Source organism: Oncorhynchus clarkii, chromosome 4 (assembly GCF_045791955.1).
Source record: "Oncorhynchus clarkii lewisi isolate Uvic-CL-2024 chromosome 4, UVic_Ocla_1.0, whole genome shotgun sequence".
Taxonomy (NCBI): Eukaryota; Metazoa; Chordata; class Actinopteri; order Salmoniformes; family Salmonidae; genus Oncorhynchus; species Oncorhynchus clarkii.
Window position 1 is genome coordinate 75,618,032 of NC_092150.1, and position 22,141 is coordinate 75,640,172.

At 44.4% G+C, this 22,141-nt stretch overlaps 1 protein-coding gene across 2 annotated transcripts in view; it reads left to right on the top strand.

Annotated features, from left to right (window-relative positions):
• Positions 1-22,141, top strand: part of LOC139407287 (ATPase family AAA domain containing 2B) — a 154,225-nt gene that overhangs the window by 105,760 nt on the left and 26,324 nt on the right. Inside the window, exon 25 of one of the 2 annotated variants that reach the window (XM_071150930.1) lies at positions 20,889-21,707. In XM_071150930.1, the coding sequence (XP_071007031.1) occupies positions 20,889-21,707 (819 nt within the window). The remainder of the gene's footprint in view (positions 1-20,888; positions 21,708-22,141) is intronic. The other variant, XM_071150931.1, reaches the window with a different exon arrangement.

Genomic DNA, 22,141 nt, shown 5'->3' on the forward strand with positions numbered 1-22,141 from the left:
TGGCAGGGTGTTTTTGTTGTACTCAGTTACCTTGGCAGCGTGTTTTAGCTGTACTCAGTTACCTTGGCAGCGTGTTTTTGCTGTACTCAGTTACCTTGGCAGCGTGTTTTTGCTGTACTCAGTTACCTTGGCAGGGTGTTTTTGCTGTACTCAGTTACCTTGGCAGCGTGTTTTAGCTGTACTCAGTTACCTTGGCAGGGTGTTTTTGTTGTACTCAGTTACCTTGGCAGCGTGTTTTAGCTGTACTCAGTTACCTTGGCAGCGTGTTTTTGCTGTACTCAGTTACCTTGGCAGGGTGTTTTTGTTGTACTCAGTTACCTTGGCAGGGTGTTTTAGCTGTACTCAGTTACCTTGGCAGCGTGTTTTTGCTGTACTCAGTTACCTTGGCAGCGTGTTTTTGCTGTACTCAGTTACCTTGGCAGCGTGTTTTTGCTGTACTCAGTTACCTTGGCAGCGTGTTTTTGTTGTACTCAGTTACCTTGGCAGCGTGTTTTTGCTGTACTCAGTTACCTTGGCAGGGTGTTTTTGCTGTACTCAGTTACCTTGGCAGCGTGTTTTAGCTGTACTCAGTTACCTTGGCAGGGTGTTTTTGTTGTACTCAGTTACCTTGGCAGCGTGTTTTTGCTGTACTCAGTTACCTTGGCAGCGTGTTTTTGCTGTACTCAGTTACCTTGGCAGGGTGTTTTTGCTGTACTCAGTTACCTTGGCAGCGTGTTTTAGCTGTACTCAGTTACCTTGGCAGCGTGTTTTAGCTGTACTCAGTTACCTTGGCAGCGTGTTTTAGCTGTACTCAGTTACCTTGGCAGGGTGTTTTTGTTGTACTCAGTTACCTTGGCAGCGTGTTTTAGCTGTACTCAGTTACCTTGGCAGCGTGTTTTTGCTGTACTCAGTTACCTTGGCAGCGTGTTTTTGCTGTACTCAGTTACCTTGGCAGGGTGTTTTTGCTGTACTCAGTTACCTTGGCAGCGTGTTTTAGCTGTACTCAGTTACCTTGGCAGGGTGTTTTTGTTGTACTCAGTTACCTTGGCAGCGTGTTTTAGCTGTACTCAGTTACCTTGGCAGCGTGTTTTTGCTGTACTCAGTTACCTTGGCAGGGTGTTTTTGTTGTACTCAGTTACCTTGGCAGGGTGTTTTAGCTGTACTCAGTTACCTTGGCAGCGTGTTTTTGCTGTCATCAGTTACCTTGGCAGGGTGTTTTTGTTGTACTCAGTTACCTTGGCAGGGTGTTTTTGCTGTACTCAGTTACCTTGGCAGCGTGTTTTTGTTGTACTCAGTTACCTTGGCAGCGTGTTTTTGCTGTACTCAGTTACCTTGGCAGGGTGTTTTTGTTGTACTCAGGTACCTTGGCAGGGTGTTTTTGCTGTACTCAGTTACCTTGGCAGCGTGTTTTAGCTGTACTCAGTTACCTTGGCAGCGTGTTTTTGCTGTACTCAGTTACCTTGGCAGGGTGTTTTTGTTGTACTCAGTTACCTTGGCAGGGTGTTTTTGCTGTACTCAGTTACCTTGGCAGGGTGTTTTTGTTGTACTCAGTTACCTTGGCAGGGTGTTTTTGCTGTACTCAGTTACCTTGGCAGCGTGTTTTTGCTGTACTCAGTTACCTTGGCAGCGTGTTTTTGTTGTACTCAGTTACCTTGGCAGCGTGTTTTTGCTGTTTTTGTTGTACTCAGTTACCTTGGCAGCGTGTTTTTGCTGTACTCAGCGTGTTTTTGCTGTACTCAGTTACCTTGGCAGCGTGTTTTTGTTGTACCTTGGCAGCGTGTTTTTGCTGTACTCAGTTACCTTGGCAGCGTGTTTTTACCTTGCTGTACTCAGTTACCTTGGCAGGGTGTTTTTGCTGTACTCAGTTACCTTGGCAGCGTGTTTTAGCTGTACTCAGTTACCTTGGCAGGGTGTTTTTGTTGTACTCAGTTACCTTGGCAGGGTGTTTTTGTTGTACTCAGTTACCTTGGCAGCGTGTTTTAGCTGTACTCAGTTACCTTGGCAGCGTGTTTTTGCTGTACTCAGTTACCTTGGCAGCGTGTTTTTGCTGTACTCAGTTACCTTGGCAGGGTGTTTTTGCTGTACTCAGTTACCTTGGCAGCGTGTTTTAGCTGTACTCAGTTACCTTGGCAGGGTGTTTTTGTTGTACTCAGTTACCTTGGCAGCGTGTTTTAGCTGTACTCAGTTACCTTGGCAGCGTGTTTTTGCTGTACTCAGTTACCTTGGCAGGGTGTTTTTGTTGTACTCAGTTACCTTGGCAGGGTGTTTTAGCTGTACTCAGTTACCTTGGCAGCGTGTTTTTGCTGTACTCAGTTACCTTGGCAGCGTGTTTTTGCTGTACTCAGTTACCTTGGCAGCGTGTTTTTGCTGTACTCAGTTACCTTGGCAGCGTGTTTTTGTTGTACTCAGTTACCTTGGCAGCGTGTTTTTGCTGTACTCAGTTACCTTGGCAGGGTGTTTTTGCTGTACTCAGTTACCTTGGCAGCGTGTTTTAGCTGTACTCAGTTACCTTGGCAGGGTGTTTTTGTTGTACTCAGTTACCTTGGCAGCGTGTTTTTGCTGTACTCAGTTACCTTGGCAGCGTGTTTTTGCTGTACTCAGTTACCTTGGCAGGGTGTTTTTGCTGTACTCAGTTACCTTGGCAGCGTGTTTTAGCTGTACTCAGTTACCTTGGCAGCGTGTTTTAGCTGTACTCAGTTACCTTGGCAGCGTGTTTTAGCTGTACTCAGTTACCTTGGCAGGGTGTTTTTGTTGTACTCAGTTACCTTGGCAGCGTGTTTTAGCTGTACTCAGTTACCTTGGCAGCGTGTTTTTGCTGTACTCAGTTACCTTGGCAGCGTGTTTTTGCTGTACTCAGTTACCTTGGCAGGGTGTTTTTGCTGTACTCAGTTACCTTGGCAGCGTGTTTTAGCTGTACTCAGTTACCTTGGCAGGGTGTTTTTGTTGTACTCAGTTACCTTGGCAGCGTGTTTTAGCTGTACTCAGTTACCTTGGCAGCGTGTTTTTGCTGTACTCAGTTACCTTGGCAGGGTGTTTTTGTTGTACTCAGTTACCTTGGCAGGGTGTTTTAGCTGTACTCAGTTACCTTGGCAGCGTGTTTTTGCTGTCATCAGTTACCTTGGCAGGGTGTTTTTGTTGTACTCAGTTACCTTGGCAGGGTGTTTTTGCTGTACTCAGTTACCTTGGCAGCGTGTTTTTGTTGTACTCAGTTACCTTGGCAGCGTGTTTTTGCTGTACTCAGTTACCTTGGCAGGGTGTTTTTGTTGTACTCAGTTACCTTGGCAGGGTGTTTTTGCTGTACTCAGTTACCTTGGCAGCGTGTTTTAGCTGTACTCAGTTACCTTGGCAGCGTGTTTTAGCTGTACTCAGTTACCTTGGCAGGGTGTTTTTGTTGTACTCAGTTACCTTGGCAGGGTGTTTTTGCTGTACTCAGTTACCTTGGCAGGGTGTTTTTGTTGTACTCAGTTACCTTGGCAGGGTGTTTTTGCTGTACTCAGTTACCTTGGCAGCGTGTTTTTGCTGTACTCAGTTACCTTGGCAGCGTGTTTTTGTTGTACTCAGTTACCTTGGCAGCGTGTTTTTGCTGTACTCAGTTACCTTGGCAGCGTGTTTTTGCTGTACTCAGTTACCTTGGCAGCGTGTTTTTGCTGTACTCAGTTACCTTGGCAGCGTGTTTTTGCTGTACTCAGTTACCTTGGCAGGGTGTTTTTGCTGTACTCAGTTACCTTGGCAGCGTGTTTTAGCTGTACTCAGTTACCTTGGCAGGGTGTTTTTGTTGTACTCAGTTACCTTGGCAGCGTGTTTTTGCTGTACTCAGTTACCTTGGCAGCGTGTTTTTGCTGTACTCAGTTACCTTGGCAGGGTGTTTTTGCTGTACTCAGTTACCTTGGCAGCGTGTTTTAGCTGTACTCAGTTACCTTGGCAGTGTGTTTTAGCTGTACTCAGTTGCCTTGGCAGCGTGTTTTAGCTGTACTCAGTTACCTTGGCAGGGTGTTTTTGTTGTACTCAGTTACCTTGGCAGCGTGTTTTAGCTGTACTCAGTTACCTTGGCAGCGTGTTTTTGCTGTACTCAGTTACCTTGGCAGCGTGTTTTTGCTGTACTCAGTTACCTTGGCAGGGTGTTTTTGCTGTACTCAGTTACCTTGGCAGCGTGTTTTAGCTGTACTCAGTTACCTTGGCAGGGTGTTTTTGTTGTACTCAGTTACCTTGGCAGCGTGTTTTAGCTGTACTCAGTTACCTTGGCAGCGTGTTTTTGCTGTACTCAGTTACCTTGGCAGCTTGTTTTTGTTGTACTCAGTTACCTTGGCAGGGTGTTTTAGCTGTACTCAGTTACCTTGGCAGCGTGTTTTTGCTGTACTCAGTTACCTTGGCAGGGTGTTTTTGTTGTACTCAGTTACCTTGGCAGGGTGTTTTTGCTGTACTCAGTTACCTTGGCAGCGTGTTTTTGTTGTACTCAGTTACCTTGGCAGCGTGTTTTTGCTGTACTCAGTTACCTTGGCAGGGTGTTTTTGTTGTACTCAGTTACCTTGGCAGGGTGTTTTTGCTGTACTCAGTTACCTTGGCAGCGTGTTTTAGCTGTACTCAGTTACCTTGGCAGCGTGTTTTAGCTGTACTCAGTTACCTTGGCAGGGTGTTTTTGTTGTACTCAGTTACCTTGGCAGGGTGTTTTTGCTGTACTCAGTTACCTTGGCAGCGTGTTTTAGCTGTACTCAGTTACCTTGGCAGGGTGTTTTTGTTGTACTCAGTTACCTTGGCAGGGTGTTTTTGTTGTACTCAGTTACCTTGGCAGGGTGTTTTTGCTGTACTCAGTTACCTTGGCAGGGTGTTTTTGTTGTACTCAGTTACCTTGGCAGGGTGTTTTAGCTGTACTCAGTTACCTTGGCAGGGTGTTTTAGCTGTACTCAGTTACCTTGGCAGCGTGTTTTAGCTGTACTCAGTTACCTTGGCAGGGTGTTTTTGCTGTACTCAGTTACCTTGGCAGGGTGTTTTTGTTGTACTCAGTTACCTTGGCAGGGTGTTTTTGTTGTACTCAGTTACCTTGGCAGGGTGTTTTAGCTGTACTCAGTTACCTTGGCAGCGTGTTTTAGCTGTACTCAGTTACCTTGGCAGGGTGTTTTTGCTGTACTCAGTTACCTTGGCAGGGTGTTTTTGTTGTACTCAGTTACCTTGGCAGGGTGTTTTAGCTGTACTCAGTTACCTTGGCAGCGTGTTTTTGCTGTACTCAGTTACCTTGGCAGGGTGTTTTAGCTGTACTCAGTTACCTTGGCAGGGTGTTTTTGCTGTACTCAGTTACCTTGGCAGGGTGTTTTTGTTGTACTCAGTTACCTTGGCAGGGTGTTTTTGTTGTACTCAGTTACCTTGGCAGGGTGTTTTAGCTGTACTCAGTTACCTTGGCAGCGTGTTTTAGCTGTACTCAGTTACCTTGGCAGGGTGTTTTTGCTGTACTCAGTTACCTTGGCAGGGTGTTTTTGTTGTACTCAGTTACCTTGGCAGCGTGTTTTTGCTGTACTCAGTTACCTTGGCAGCGTGTTTTTGCTGTACTCAGTTACCTTGGCAGCGTGTTTTTGCTGTACTCAGTTACCTTGGCAGCGTGTTTTTGCTGTACTCAGTTACCTTGGCAGGGTGTTTTTGCTGTACTCAGTTACCTTGGCAGCGTGTTTTAGCTGTACTCAGTTACCTTGGCAGGGTGTTTTTGTTGTACTCAGTTACCTTGGCAGCGTGTTTTTGCTGTACTCAGTTACCTTGGCAGCGTGTTTTTGCTGTACTCAGTTACCTTGGCAGGGTGTTTTTGCTGTACTCAGTTACCTTGGCAGCGTGTTTTAGCTGTACTCAGTTACCTTGGCAGTGTGTTTTAGCTGTACTCAGTTGCCTTGGCAGCGTGTTTTAGCTGTACTCAGTTACCTTGGCAGGGTGTTTTTGTTGTACTCAGTTACCTTGGCAGCGTGTTTTAGCTGTACTCAGTTACCTTGGCAGCGTGTTTTTGCTGTACTCAGTTACCTTGGCAGCGTGTTTTTGCTGTACTCAGTTACCTTGGCAGGGTGTTTTTGCTGTACTCAGTTACCTTGGCAGCGTGTTTTAGCTGTACTCAGTTACCTTGGCAGGGTGTTTTTGTTGTACTCAGTTACCTTGGCAGCGTGTTTTAGCTGTACTCAGTTACCTTGGCAGCGTGTTTTTGCTGTACTCAGTTACCTTGGCAGCTTGTTTTTGTTGTACTCAGTTACCTTGGCAGGGTGTTTTAGCTGTACTCAGTTACCTTGGCAGCGTGTTTTTGCTGTACTCAGTTACCTTGGCAGGGTGTTTTTGTTGTACTCAGTTACCTTGGCAGGGTGTTTTTGCTGTACTCAGTTACCTTGGCAGCGTGTTTTTGTTGTACTCAGTTACCTTGGCAGCGTGTTTTTGCTGTACTCAGTTACCTTGGCAGGGTGTTTTTGTTGTACTCAGTTACCTTGGCAGGGTGTTTTTGCTGTACTCAGTTACCTTGGCAGCGTGTTTTAGCTGTACTCAGTTACCTTGGCAGCGTGTTTTAGCTGTACTCAGTTACCTTGGCAGGGTGTTTTTGTTGTACTCAGTTACCTTGGCAGGGTGTTTTTGCTGTACTCAGTTACCTTGGCAGCGTGTTTTAGCTGTACTCAGTTACCTTGGCAGGGTGTTTTTGTTGTACTCAGTTACCTTGGCAGGGTGTTTTTGTTGTACTCAGTTACCTTGGCAGGGTGTTTTTGCTGTACTCAGTTACCTTGGCAGGGTGTTTTTGTTGTACTCAGTTACCTTGGCAGGGTGTTTTTGTTGTACTCAGTTACCTTGGCAGGGTGTTTTAGCTGTACTCAGTTACCTTGGCAGGGTGTTTTAGCTGTACTCAGTTACCTTGGCAGCGTGTTTTAGCTGTACTCAGTTACCTTGGCAGGGTGTTTTTGCTGTACTCAGTTACCTTGGCAGGGTGTTTTTGTTGTACTCAGTTACCTTGGCAGGGTGTTTTTGTTGTACTCAGTTACCTTGGCAGGGTGTTTTAGCTGTACTCAGTTACCTTGGCAGCGTGTTTTAGCTGTACTCAGTTACCTTGGCAGGGTGTTTTTGCTGTACTCAGTTACCTTGGCAGGGTGTTTTTGTTGTACTCAGTTACCTTGGCAGGGTGTTTTAGCTGTACTCAGTTACCTTGGCAGCGTGTTTTTGCTGTACTCAGTTACCTTGGCAGGGTGTTTTAGCTGTACTCAGTTACCTTGGCAGGGTGTTTTTGCTGTACTCAGTTACCTTGGCAGGGTGTTTTTGTTGTACTCAGTTACCTTGGCAGGGTGTTTTTGTTGTACTCAGTTACCTTGGCAGGGTGTTTTAGCTGTACTCAGTTACCTTGGCAGCGTGTTTTAGCTGTACTCAGTTACCTTGGCAGGGTGTTTTTGCTGTACTCAGTTACCTTGGCAGGGTGTTTTTGTTGTACTCAGTTACCTTGGCAGGGTGTTTTAGCTGTACTCAGTTACCTTGGCAGGGTGTTTTTGCTGTACTCAGTTACCTTGGCAGGGTGTTTTTGTTGTACTCAGTTACCTTGGCAGGGTGTTTTTGTTGTACTCAGTTACCTTGGCAGGGTGTTTTAGCTGTACTCAGTTACCTTGGCAGCGTGTTTTAGCTGTACTCAGTTACCTTGGCAGGGTGTTTTTGCTGTACTCAGTTACCTTGGCAGGGTGTTTTTGTTGTACTCAGTTACCTTGGCAGGGTGTTTTTGTTGTACTCAGTTACCTTGGCAGGGTGTTTTTGTTGTACTCAGTTACCTTGGCAGGGTGTTTTTGTTGTACTCAGTTACCTTGGCAGGGTGTTTTTGCTGTACTCAGTTACCTTGGCAGCGTGTTTTTGTTGTACTCAGTTACCTTGGCAGCGTGTTTTAGCTGTACTCAGTTACCTTGGCAGCGTGTTTTTGTTGTACTCAGTTACCTTGGCAGCGTGTTTTTGTTGTACTCAGTTACCTTGGCAGGGTGTTTTTGCTGTACTCAGTTACCTTGGCAGGGTGTTTTTGTTGTACTCAGTTACCTTGGCAGGGTGTTTTTGTTGTACTCAGTTACCTTGGCAGGGTGTTTTAGCTGTACTCAGTTACCTTGGCAGCGTGTTTTAGCTGTACTCAGTTACCTTGGCAGGGTGTTTTTGCTGTACTCAGTTACCTTGGCAGGGTGTTTTTGTTGTACTCAGTTACCTTGGCAGGGTGTTTTAGCTGTACTCAGTTACCTTGGCAGGGTGTTTTTGCTGTACTCAGTTACCTTGGCAGGGTGTTTTTGTTGTACTCAGTTACCTTGGCAGGGTGTTTTTGTTGTACTCAGTTACCTTGGCAGGGTGTTTTAGCTGTACTCAGCTACCTTGGCAGCGTGTTTTAGCTGTACTCAGTTACCTTGGCAGGGTGTTTTTGCTGTACTCAGTTACCTTGGCAGGGTGTTTTTGTTGTACTCAGTTACCTTGGCAGGGTGTTTTTGCTGTACTCAGTTACCTTGGCAGGGTGTTTTTGTTGTACTCAGTTACCTTGGCAGGGTGTTTTAGCTGTACTCAGTTACCTTGGCAGGGTGTTTTTGTTGTACTCAGTTACCTTGGCAGGGTGTTTTTGTTGTACTCAGTTACCTTGGCAGGGTGTTTTTGCTGTACTCAGTTACCTTGGCAGCGTGTTTTAGCTGTACTCAGTTACCTTGGCAGGGTGTTTTTGTTGTACTCAGTTACCTTGGCAGGGTGTTTTTGCTGTACTCAGTTACCTTGGCAGCGTGTTTTAGCTGTACTCAGTTACCTTGGCAGGGTGTTTTTGTTGTACTCAGTTACCTTGGCAGGGTGTTTTTGTTGTACTCAGTTACCTTGGCAGGGTGTTTTTGCTGTACTCAGTTACCTTGGCAGGGTGTTTTTGTTGTACTCAGTTACCTTGGCAGGGTGTTTTTGTTGTACTCAGTTACCTTGGCAGGGTGTTTTAGCTGTACTCAGTTACCTTGGCAGGGTGTTTTAGCTGTACTCAGTTACCTTGGCAGCGTGTTTTAGCTGTACTCAGTTACCTTGGCAGGGTGTTTTTGCTGTACTCAGTTACCTTGGCAGGGTGTTTTTGTTGTACTCAGTTACCTTGGCAGGGTGTTTTTGTTGTACTCAGTTACCTTGGCAGGGTGTTTTAGCTGTACTCAGTTACCTTGGCAGCGTGTTTTAGCTGTACTCAGTTACCTTGGCAGGGTGTTTTTGCTGTACTCAGTTACCTTGGCAGGGTGTTTTTGTTGTACTCAGTTACCTTGGCAGGGTGTTTTAGCTGTACTCAGTTACCTTGGCAGCGTGTTTTTGCTGTACTCAGTTACCTTGGCAGGGTGTTTTAGCTGTACTCAGTTACCTTGGCAGGGTGTTTTTGCTGTACTCAGTTACCTTGGCAGGGTGTTTTTGTTGTACTCAGTTACCTTGGCAGGGTGTTTTTGTTGTACTCAGTTACCTTGGCAGGGTGTTTTAGCTGTACTCAGTTACCTTGGCAGCGTGTTTTAGCTGTACTCAGTTACCTTGGCAGGGTGTTTTTGCTGTACTCAGTTACCTTGGCAGGGTGTTTTTGTTGTACTCAGTTACCTTGGCAGGGTGTTTTAGCTGTACTCAGTTACCTTGGCAGGGTGTTTTTGCTGTACTCAGTTACCTTGGCAGGGTGTTTTTGTTGTACTCAGTTACCTTGGCAGGGTGTTTTTGTTGTACTCAGTTACCTTGGCAGGGTGTTTTAGCTGTACTCAGTTACCTTGGCAGCGTGTTTTAGCTGTACTCAGTTACCTTGGCAGGGTGTTTTTGCTGTACTCAGTTACCTTGGCAGGGTGTTTTTGTTGTACTCAGTTACCTTGGCAGGGTGTTTTTGTTGTACTCAGTTACCTTGGCAGGGTGTTTTTGTTGTACTCAGTTACCTTGGCAGGGTGTTTTTGTTGTACTCAGTTACCTTGGCAGGGTGTTTTTGCTGTACTCAGTTACCTTGGCAGCGTGTTTTTGTTGTACTCAGTTACCTTGGCAGCGTGTTTTAGCTGTACTCAGTTACCTTGGCAGCGTGTTTTTGTTGTACTCAGTTACCTTGGCAGCGTGTTTTTGTTGTACTCAGTTACCTTGGCAGGGTGTTTTTGCTGTACTCAGTTACCTTGGCAGGGTGTTTTTGTTGTACTCAGTTACCTTGGCAGGGTGTTTTTGTTGTACTCAGTTACCTTGGCAGGGTGTTTTAGCTGTACTCAGTTACCTTGGCAGCGTGTTTTAGCTGTACTCAGTTACCTTGGCAGGGTGTTTTTGCTGTACTCAGTTACCTTGGCAGGGTGTTTTTGTTGTACTCAGTTACCTTGGCAGGGTGTTTTAGCTGTACTCAGTTACCTTGGCAGGGTGTTTTTGCTGTACTCAGTTACCTTGGCAGGGTGTTTTTGTTGTACTCAGTTACCTTGGCAGGGTGTTTTTGTTGTACTCAGTTACCTTGGCAGGGTGTTTTAGCTGTACTCAGCTACCTTGGCAGCGTGTTTTAGCTGTACTCAGTTACCTTGGCAGGGTGTTTTTGCTGTACTCAGTTACCTTGGCAGGGTGTTTTTGTTGTACTCAGTTACCTTGGCAGGGTGTTTTTGCTGTACTCAGTTACCTTGGCAGGGTGTTTTTGTTGTACTCAGTTACCTTGGCAGGGTGTTTTAGCTGTACTCAGTTACCTTGGCAGGGTGTTTTTGTTGTACTCAGTTACCTTGGCAGGGTGTTTTTGTTGTACTCAGTTACCTTGGCAGGGTGTTTTTGCTGTACTCAGTTACCTTGGCAGGGTGTTTTTGTTGTACTCAGTTACCTTGGCAGGGTGTTTTAGCTGTACTCAGTTACCTTGGCAGGGTGTTTTAGCTGTACTCAGTTACCTTGGCAGCGTGTTTTAGCTGTACTCAGTTACCTTGGCAGCGTGTTTTAGCTGTACTCAGTTACCTTGGCAGGGTGTTTTTGTTGTACTCAGTTACCTTGGCAGGGTGTTTTAGCTGTACTCAGTTACCTTGGCAGGGTGTTTTTGTTGTACTCAGTTACCTTGGCAGGGTGTTTTTGCTGTACTCAGTTACCTTGGCAGGGTGTTTTAGCTGTACTCAGTTACCTTGGCAGGGTGTTTTAGCTGTACTCAGTTACCTTGGCAGCGTGTTTTAGCTGTACTCAGTTACCTTGGCAGGGTGTTTTTGCTGTACTCAGTTACCTTGGCAGGGTGTTTTTGTTGTACTCAGTTACCTTGGCAGGGTGTTTTTGTTGTACTCAGTTACCTTGGCAGGGTGTTTTAGCTGTACTCAGTTACCTTGGCAGCGTGTTTTAGCTGTACTCAGTTACCTTGGCAGGGTGTTTTTGCTGTACTCAGTTACCTTGGCAGGGTGTTTTTGTTGTACTCAGTTACCTTGGCAGGGTGTTTTAGCTGTACTCAGTTACCTTGGCAGGGTGTTTTTGCTGTACTCAGTTACCTTGGCAGGGTGTTTTTGCTGTACTCAGTTACCTTGGCAGGGTGTTTTTGTTGTACTCAGTTACCTTGGCAGGGTGTTTTAGCTGTACTCAGTTACCTTGGCAGCGTGTTTTAGCTGTACTCAGTTACCTTGGCAGGGTGTTTTTGCTGTACTCAGTTACCTTGGCAGGGTGTTTTTGTTGTACTCAGTTACCTTGGCAGGGTGTTTTTGTTGTACTCAGTTACCTTGGCAGGGTGTTTTTGTTGTACTCAGTTACCTTGGCAGGATGTTTTTGTTGTACTCAGTTACCTTGGCAGGGTGTTTTTGTTGTACTCAGTTACCTTGGCAGCGTGTTTTTGTTGTACTCAGTTACCTTGGCAGGGTGTTTTTGCTGTACTCAGTTACCTTGGCAGCGTGTTTTTGTTGTACTCAGTTACCTTGGCAGCGTGTTTTAGCTGTACTCAGTTACCTTGGCAGCGTGTTTTTGTTGTACTCAGTTACCTTGGCAGCGTGTTTTTGTTGTACTCAGTTACCTTGGCAGCGTGTTTTTGCTGTACTCAGTTACCTTGGCAGCGTGTTTTTGTTGTACTCAGTTACCTTGGCAGCGTGTTTTTGCTGTACTCCGTTACCTTGGCAGCGTGTTTTTGCTGTACTCCGTTACCTTGGCAGCGTGTTTTTGTTGTACTCAGTTACCTTGGCAGGGTGTTTTTGCTGTACTCAGTTACCTTGGCAGGGTGTTTTTGTTGTACTCAGTTACCTTGGCAGGGTGTTTTTGTTGTACTCAGTTACCTTGGCAGGGTGTTTTAGCTGTACTCAGTTACCTTGGCAGCGTGTTTTAGCTGTACTCAGTTACCTTGGCAGGGTGTTTTTGCTGTACTCAGTTACCTTGGCAGGGTGTTTTTGTTGTACTCAGTTACCTTGGCAGGGTGTTTTAGCTGTACTCAGTTACCTTGGCAGGGTGTTTTTGCTGTACTCAGTTACCTTGGCAGGGTGTTTTTGTTGTACTCAGTTACCTTGGCAGGGTGTTTTTGTTGTACTCAGTTACCTTGGCAGGGTGTTTTAGCTGTACTCAGTTACCTTGGCAGCGTGTTTTAGGTGTACTCAGTTACCTTGGCAGGGTGTTTTTGCTGTACTCAGTTACCTTGGCAGGGTGTTTTTGTTGTACTCAGTTACCTTGGCAGCGTGTTTTTGCTGTACTCCGTTACCTTGGCAGCGTGTTTTTGTTGTACTCAGTTACCTTGGCAGCGTGTTTTTGTTGTACTCAGTTACCTTGGCAGCGTGTTTTAGCTGTACTCAGTTACCTTGGCAGCGTGTTTTTGTTGTACTCAGTTACCTTGGCAGGGTGTTTTTGTTGTACTCAGTTACCTTGGCAGCGTGTTTTAGCTGTACTCAGTTACCTTGGCAGGGTGTTTTTGTTGTACTCAGTTACCTTGGCAGGGTGTTTTTGTTGTACTCAGTTACCTTGGCAGCGTGTTTTTGCTGTACTCAGTTACCTTGGCAGGGTGTTTTAGCTGTACTCAGTTACCTTGGCAGCGTGTTTTAGCTGTACTCAGTTACCTTGGCAGGGTGTTTTTGCTGTACTCAGTTACCTTGGCAGGGTGTTTTTGTTGTACTCAGTTACCTTGGCAGGGTGTTTTTGTTGTACTCAGTTACCTTGGCAGGGTGTTTTAGCTGTACTCAGTTACCTTGGCAGCCTGTTTTAGCTGTACTCAGTTACCTTGGCAGCGTGTTTTTGTTGTACTCAGTTACCTTGGCAGCGTGTGGAATTCAAAGCAAAGAGTTCTCTGATCTATTTTATTTATTCATGTTGTTGTAATTATGTGTTTGTTGCCTTCTGCTCTTCAGTCTTCATCCACTGTGGAAGCTGGTCAACTTTAACGCCCACATCACTAGATATCCACTTTTTCTCGAGCTGAAAGACGATGCCCAGAGCTTACCCATGTTGCACAATGATTCAAGTAAATGTCATCGTTTTAGTCAAAGTATGATAAATCCATGTGAATGCAGTGTCTTTTCCTATGATATGATAAAACAAATGATTTTCAGCTTACGTTTCGGTTCAGGGCTGGGTTTTATTTCAATGTTATTTATAGTTACAAGTAATTTGCGGCAAAGTCATTGTAGCCTATAACTTAACTTCCCTTGTGAGAACCATGAGCACGGGCTGACTTGGCTTTGCTGTGCCGAAGCGCATATCTTTCACTAGTTATCCATATTACTGGAGCGTCATCTTATTTTTTCTTACTATTTCTATGGTGGACCGCGGCCACAATTTATGGGAGATGGCAGAACTTTGGCGATAAGAATAGATGGCGAAGTCAGAGAGAGGCCAGTGGTTTCCATCTATGGGGAAGTTTTCCCTAAATCAATACTTATGACAAATCCAGCTCCAGAACCAGCCATATAGCCAGCTGGCTAATCTTACATGTTGTATAAAAAATTAATTCTCTAGGACAGGAAATTAAGTCGAAATAGTGGCGGCATCTTATTCTGGGTGGGGGGGTTTAAGGCTAAGACCTTGACTGACTTTCTGTCTCTTCCTCTTGACACTTTCATTCTCCCTCTCCCCCTCTGTCTTGTCTACCCCTTTCTATTTCACTCACTCTCTTTTTCCCAGACGTCCATAATGATCAGAAGTTGAAACCTGCAGCAGCATTCCTCTATCTATATTTTAGTAGACAACACAAAGGCATCACATATTCACCCTACTCACTGGGACTTCATTAAAACACAAACCCATCACATATTCACCCTACTCACTGGGACTTCATTAAAACACAAACCCATCACATATTCACCCTACTCACTGGGACTTCAGTAAAACACAAACCCATCACATATTCACCCTACTCACTGGGACTTCATTAAAACACAAACCCATCACATATTCACCCTACTCACTGGGACTTCATTAAAACACAAACCCATCACATATTCACCCTACTCACTGGGACTTCATTAAAACACAAACCCATCACATATTCACCCTACTCACTGGGACTTCATTAAAACACAAACCCATCACATATTCAGTCTACTCACTGGGACTTCATTAAAACACAAACCCATCACATATTCAGTCTACTCACTGGGACTTCATTAAAACACAAACCCATCACATATTCAGTCTACTCACTGGGACTTCATTAAAACACACTCCATTGGTTCCATGTCAATTTTTTGATTGTTTTCTTTCACTCGTGTGATTTTTAAGAATGCCAAACAAAGTTGTGATCAATCGAATTGTATTCCAACCATTTCTTCCTGTTGTATTTAACTGGCGAGCGTTAGGGATTTTTTTTTCTGCTGAAATGTCCTTCATATGCACAATCGTGTGGTTGCATGCACATGCACACACACACAGTGGCAGTAATTGCATGGCATTAGCTGCCTAGTGATGAGCCAAAGTGTGAGGGCTTCTGTGATGTATTGTGACAACTCAACCCCCTCAATAACCTCTGATGGCCCGCCTGTCTCGAATCCTACTCTCATTTAGCTGGGGATGTTGGATTTAGTTTTGCTGGTATCTGAGAATTCTTCTAATTTGAAGGCTTCTCTCATTTTGAGTTAGAACAATTGATTCTGTTTGGTATTTCAGCATCTCCTTGATATGTCTTGAGTTTCTATTTGCCTGGAAATGTGGTTAGTTAGGTAACCTTGCCTACACCTACCCTGTCAAACAACTATTTAGTAACACAAGGATTCATTACTAATTCTCACTGAAGAACAATGCGTCTCCATCTAGCAAATGGAAAGGTGGGAATGAAGAGGGGAAGTGACAAGAGAACGGGTGTAGCTTGAGTGTTATGACATCTCCTTAGGGAGCTTCCTAGGAGGTAATGCATAATGAATCACCATGAATCGATACACACACACACGCAGAAGCCTTTCGTCTGTGCAGTGATGTGGCCAGTGTATTTTATATAGCAGTAAGATAAAGCTCCTAACTGGTGATACTGAGGTAAATTATTTGTGGTAAATAATGTAGTAATTAGCTCCAGTGAGTACTGGCATGGCGTAGTTCTGTATTGATTCTTCAGGAGATTACCCAGCTGTGGTGTTTTATCACTCCAATGGACCTTGACAATAATTAAATGGGCTGGCAATCGGGCTTAATGCACGTCTCAAACGCACACTGGACCAGGCATGTCTGACCTCACTACTTAGTGAAATACTTCACAGTGCGTGCTAGGTTTGCACATTTTGGGGAATATTCAGTGGTGGAAACTTCCTGTGGGAATTAACGGGAATATATGGGAATTAATGGAAATATATTCAAATCAATATAAATACCATTTAAATGTAGATGTTTTTTGGAGGCAAATATGGAGACAAACCTTTTATCTTATCTTAAGAAATGTTTAAAAACTATTTCGTTACGAATTTAACTTTTAATGAAATGAGTTGACTCTACACATGGGATGATTTCATTGAACAACAAAAGAACGGGAATATTCAATGATCTCCAATGATCCATCGCATCTCCCAAAACACGTTTTCCACATACATCTGTAAAATTATAGAAAGTAAAGCTTTGATTGTCTTCCTTTCAGGCTTCCATGTCTTCTCAGCATGTTCTTTGCTTTGGTGTGTGGGTTTCCAAACAAGGACCAGTTGCGCTCTGAGGCAGCTGATGTTGGTGGGATTTGGAGGATGATGTAGGCAACAGGGGGAAGAGCCTCAGATCCACAGAGTCCCTTAAACCAGGTGGCTGATGAGATATGTTGGCACGACTGCCATATTGCATTTCCATCCCAAAGCCCTTGCTTGGAAGTGTACTTCGTCAGACTGCCAAGAACCTTGCCCTCATCCAGGCCAAGGTGGTGAGACACAGTAGTGATGACACCATAGGCCTTGTTGATCTCTTGCCAGCATACTTTGGGTCCAACATGTACGCTGCAGTGTGTATGGGCCTCAGGCAGACGTCTTTCCCTCCAGTCTTCCCCGTCTTCAGACTCCTTCCCCTCCTGGAGACTGTCAGACATGATGTCAACACCACCCCAACACGTGTTGCTGGGCAGCTTCAATGTGGTGCTCTTATTCTTCTCACTTTGCTTGGTGAGGTAGATTGGCGATATAAATTGATGCCTAACCATTTCCTTGGCTCTCTTGTAGAGTGTATCCATTGTTTTCAGTGCCAAGATGTCCTTGAGGAGCAGATTCAATGCATGAGCAGCACAGCCAGTGGGTGTGATATGAGGGTAGGACTCCTCCACCTTAGACCAAGCAGCCTTCAAGTTCACAGCATTCTCTATCACCAGAGCAAATACTTTCTGTGGTCCAAGGTCATTGATGACTGCCTTCGGCTCATCTGCAATGTAGGGACCGGTTTGTCTGTTGTCCATTGTGTCTGTGCTCTTGTAGAATACTGGTTGAGGGGTGGAGATGATGTTGTTAATTATTCCTTGCCCACGAACATCCGACCACCCATCAGAGATAATTGCAATACAATATGAATGTCCTTTCTCTATGATTTGCTTGACCTTCACTTGAACTCTGCATCCAGCAAATTAGTAGATAACGCATGTCTGGTTGGAGGGGTGTAAGCTGGGAGAAGAACGTTCAGCATACATTGTGTGAAGTGTTTATTCATGTTCTTGATTTGCGCAACGGTCATAAGCTCCCACAGCAGCACTTTCAATAAGCGGGAATAGAAAATAAGTCGGTGTCAGAGTTGTCTCACAAACAACTTTATTTTGAATGGCTTACTAATTGTGTGTATGTATGTATGTCAACAACAATGAGATAAAACATGTCCTTACACAGCTCTCTGGTCTTGGCCATTGTGGAGAGGTTGGAGTCTGTTTGATTGAGTGTGTGGACAGGTGTCTTTTATACAGGTAACGAGTTCAAACAGGTGCAGTTAATACAGGTAATGAGTGGAGAACAGGAGGGCTTCTTAAAGCAAAACTAACAGGTCTGTGAGAGCCGGAATTCTTACTGGTTGGTAGGTGATCAAATACTTATGTCATGCAATAAAATGCAAATTAATTACTTAAAAATCATACAATGTGATTTTCTGGATTTTCTCTCACAATTGAAGTGTACCTATGATAAAAATTACAGACCTCTACATGCTTTGTAAGTAGAAAAACCTGCAAAATCGGCAGTGTATCAAATACTTGTTCTCCCCACTGTATATATTTTTATTTGGCGTACCCCCGACGCATTGCCTTTTGCCTATCAAACTGTAAAAATCCTAAATATGCAATTAGATAATACTAGTTATTTATAACATTCTTTATAGCAAAAACCACCAGCATGTTCAACCCCAGAGTAGCGAACTCCGCAGGATGACGGACGTTTGTGGTCTGTCCATTCTTTGCCCTGATGATCTTTTTGCATATTCTGCAATTGACTTGGGTCAGTTCTGCTGGTTAACCTTGATCATTCGCCCTGAAACTGAAAAACTGCCTAACGGGATGACCTGCTTTTCTTTCCCACTACGTCAGCCATCATTTTTTCCAGATTTAGCTACAGCAGGTTATACTGTGGTTGCTAAGGCAGGCTATACTGTTATTATTTAATGAGATTGTTTTGGGCTTTTGTAGCAATTTAAATAAGAAGAAAGACATGTATGCCCCAAATCACAGTTCTGGTATAACCAATGTGTCTTTTATATTGCCTTCTTCCCGCCAATGAACCCCTCTGTGCGCAACTCACCCTGCGGCTGTAGTTTGGAAAATGCAGCGTGTAGAATCTGACCCTGCAGAATAGAGGTCGATCGATTAATCGGAATGGCCGATTTAATTATGGCCGATTTCAAGTTTTCATAACAATCGGTATTTTTGGACACCGATTTGGCCGATTTTTTATTGTTATTATTATTATTATTATTATTATTATTTTTACACCTTTATTTAACTAGGCAAATCAGTTAAGAACACGTTCTTATTTTCAATGACGGCCTAGGAACGGTGGGTTAACTGCCTAGTTCAGAACGACAGATTTTTACCTTGTCAGCTTGGGGATTCAATCTTGCAACCTTACAGTTAACTAGTGTCCAACGCTCTAACCACCTGCCTTACATTGCACTCCACAAGGAGACTGCCTGTTACGCGAATGCAGTAAGAAGCCAAGGTAAGTTGCTAGATAGCATTAAACTTATCTTATAAAAAACAATCAATCAATCATAATCACTAGTTATGTAGTTACCACGTGGTTGATGATATTACTAGTTTATCTAGCGTGTCCTGCGTTGCATATAATCGATGGGGTGCGCATTCGCGGAAAAAGGACTGTCGTTGCTCCAACGTGTACCTAACCATAAACATCAATGCCTTTCTTAAAATCATTACACAGAAGGATAGATTTTTAAACCTGCATATTTAGCTTATAGAAATCCAGTTTAGCAGGCAATATTAACCAGGTGAAATTGTCACTTCTCTTGCGTTCATTGCACGCAAAGTCAGGGTATAGGCAATAATAATAAAAGTTTTGTTTTCGAAATGATAGTTTCCGGATTCTGCAATATTAATGATTAATGCTCGTATTTCTGTGTTATTATGTTATAATTAAGTCTATGATTTGATAGAGCAGTCTGACTGAGTGGTGGCAGCAGGAGGCTCGTAAGCATTCATTCAAACAGCACTTTCGTGCGTTTTGCCAGCAGCTGTTTGACTTCAAGCCTATCAACTCCTGAGATTAGGCTGGTGTAACCGATGTGAAATGGCTAGCTAGTTAGCAGGGTGCGCGCTAATAGCGTTTCAAACGTCACTCGCTCTGAGACTTGGAGTGGTTGTTCCCCTTGCTCTGCATGGGTAACGCTGCTTCGAGGGTGGCTGTTGTCGATGTGTTCCTGGTTCGATCCCAGGTAGGAGCGAGGAGAGGGACGGAAGCTATACTGTTACACTGGCAATACTAAAGTGCCTATAAGAACATCCAATAGTCAAAGGTATATGAAATACAAATGGTATAGAGAGAAATAGTCCTATAAATACTATATTAACTACAACCTAAAAACTTCTTACCTGGGAATATTGAAGACTCATGTTAAAAGGAACCACCATCTTTCATATGTTCTCATGTTCTGAGCAAGGAACTTATAAACGTTAGCTTTCTTACATGGCACATATTGCACTTTTACTTTCTTCTCCAACACTTTGTTTTTGCGTTATTTAAACCAAATTGAACATGTTTCACTATTTATTTGAGGCTAAATACATTTTTATTGATGTATTATATTAAGTTAAAATAAGTGTTCATTCAGTGTTGCTGTAGTTGTCATTTATTACAAATAAATTAAAAAAATCGGCCGATTAATCGGCATCGCCTTTATTTGGTCCTCCAATAATCAGTATCGGTATCGGCGTGGAAAAATCATAGTGGAAGTTTCACTATGTCGAGCTTTACCACACCCTGTGACATGTTTACTGAACTTTCTCAGACTCTTGCTCCCACTCTAACTAACCCTGTGACATGTTTACTGAACTTTCTCAGACTCTTGCTCCCACTCTAACTAACCCTGTGACATGTTTACTGAACTTTCTCAGACTCTTGCTCCCACTCTAACTAACCCTGTGACATGTTTACTGAACTTTCTCAGACTCTCGCTCCAACTCTAACTAACCCTGTGACATGTTTACTGAACTTTCTCAGATGGCAGACTCTTGCTCCCACACTTTTTTTTCATGTGTCAGTCACATCCCTGCAGCAGTAGCATTGGCTACCACCTAAGTACCGTCTCTATCTCTCTCTCTCCCACTCTCTTTTCATCACTCTCCAGTTCTCTCTGATTATGACCAAAGGTCCACAAAGTGAAATGCAGTCAACATCTCAAACACTAGAAATCCTTTCTGCCGGACCACAGCGCTGTAGAAAGGGAGGGGTGGTCAGTTCATTATGCCAGACTCTTTGGCTAGAGAGCAAAGGGAAGTCTCTTCGCATGAGGGAACAGCAGGCAAATCCAGTTTGGCTCTGAGATGTGGGGCAGATCTGGGGCTTCTTTCGATTGTTTTCAGTTAGAAGTTTGAGCTTCCTCCCTTTCTCTCTCACCCGCTCTCTCTCAATGGTCTGCCTCATCCAACTAGCAATTACTCCCACAGCCCCTCTTTACGTGGGGCTAACTACCCTCACCTCCCCCTGTCATGTAGAACACAGACCACCGCAATGTAGTGGACATCTGATGCCGCCCTTGTATTTAAAACCTGGCAGGAACAAGGCAAATCAGTTGCTAGGTGTTAGTCCACTGTCACGTCAGCCCAGTGAATTACCACTTAATGAAGGTCTATTTGTAAGGATTCACATCAGATTCAGATCAGACTGGGAAATGAATTTGTTCATGTGCTTAAAAATGATGTACATAAAACACAGCAAACGACACAATATAATTCATTTAAACTAGTCATGGTCTTCCATTTAGTGTGTTAGAGCAGGGTCTGGAACAAAAGCCAGTTTAGTAGAGTCGGGTGTGTGCAGGTGGAACCAGTGTAGTCGAGACTGGTGTGTGCAAGTGGAACCAGTGTAGTAGTCGGGTGTGTGTTCAATATGACTGAATTAACCAAACATTTTTTTTTCTGCTTCCAGATCACATGAAGAGGAAAATGCGTCGGCGGCCATCTTGGGGGCGGGGCATCATCAGGAAGAAGAAGATCTACAAGAAGGGAATGGAGGAAGAGGAGGATGAAGGTGCGGAGCCTGAGCCAGAGAGCCTGAGCCAGGATGAAGACTCTTCCTGCGACACCATTGACCCTCAGCCCAACGGACACCACACACAAAGCATCTCCATGGAGGAAGAGCACTCCAACGCGGCACCTAGGGGCCGGAGCACAGAGACTGAGACACAGGGGGAGAGCAGCACAGGGACAGGGCCCAAGAAAGAAGAGACACCGGCTATAGACGACAAAGCCAAAGACCTCCAGTCTAAAAGAGAGTCTTCCCCATCTGAAAGGGAAGAGTCTCATTGTAAAGACGAGGAGCCTCAAGCCCAGTACAAGTTGATCCAGTCTGAAGATGAGGGGTCTAAACATAAAGATCTCCAGTCTAAAGATAAGGGTACCCGGGCCGATGGCGAGAAGCCCCAAGACCAGCCTGATGATCCCCAGGCGAAACACAAGGAGGCCCAGTCCAAGGCTGAGCAGCACTTGTCAGCCCCTAAGACGGCCACAGCGCCCCCTGTCCCTCGGGAGGAGTGTGTGAATGGGGATGAGTCCTTGGACAGCTTGGACTCGCAGGCCCTCAAGAGCTCTGAGACAGAGGAAGGTCCTACAGAGGGCACAGGTGAGGGGGCGGAGGGGAAAGATGATATGTCTGCAAAGAGCAGAGGTATTCAGGAGCGCACTCCTCAGGACGGGAGGAAAGGAGACATAGAGACGGGCGAGGAGGAGCATGAGCAGGATAGAGAAGGTACTGAGAGGTTATCTGGGGCGAACTTCTACCTACTCCTAGAATCCTGACTTGATATATGCTAAATATATCTAACTTTCACTTGTATAAATATTTCATCATGTCAATGGGTTCATTTGAGTTACTCTGAGTTACTTGTACAGATGATCCGTTCTGATCTTTCCCCCAGAGAGCACCAGATAACCTAGAAACACATCCACAGATTTTAACAGGCAGTCTAACCTCAAAAGACTCACACTGAGTTTGCTTGTAAAATGACAGGACATTAATAATCCCAGAAGTATGGCATGTGAAATGTTTTCCTTTAGTCTACAGACAGCATATTTCAATTAAACCCTCAAAAGCTGCTGAGGTCGTGTACCTTTGTAGAATATCCAAAACCACTCTCGATTTATTCTCAAAAAAAGGTTTTATTGTGAAAAATGTCACAAGGT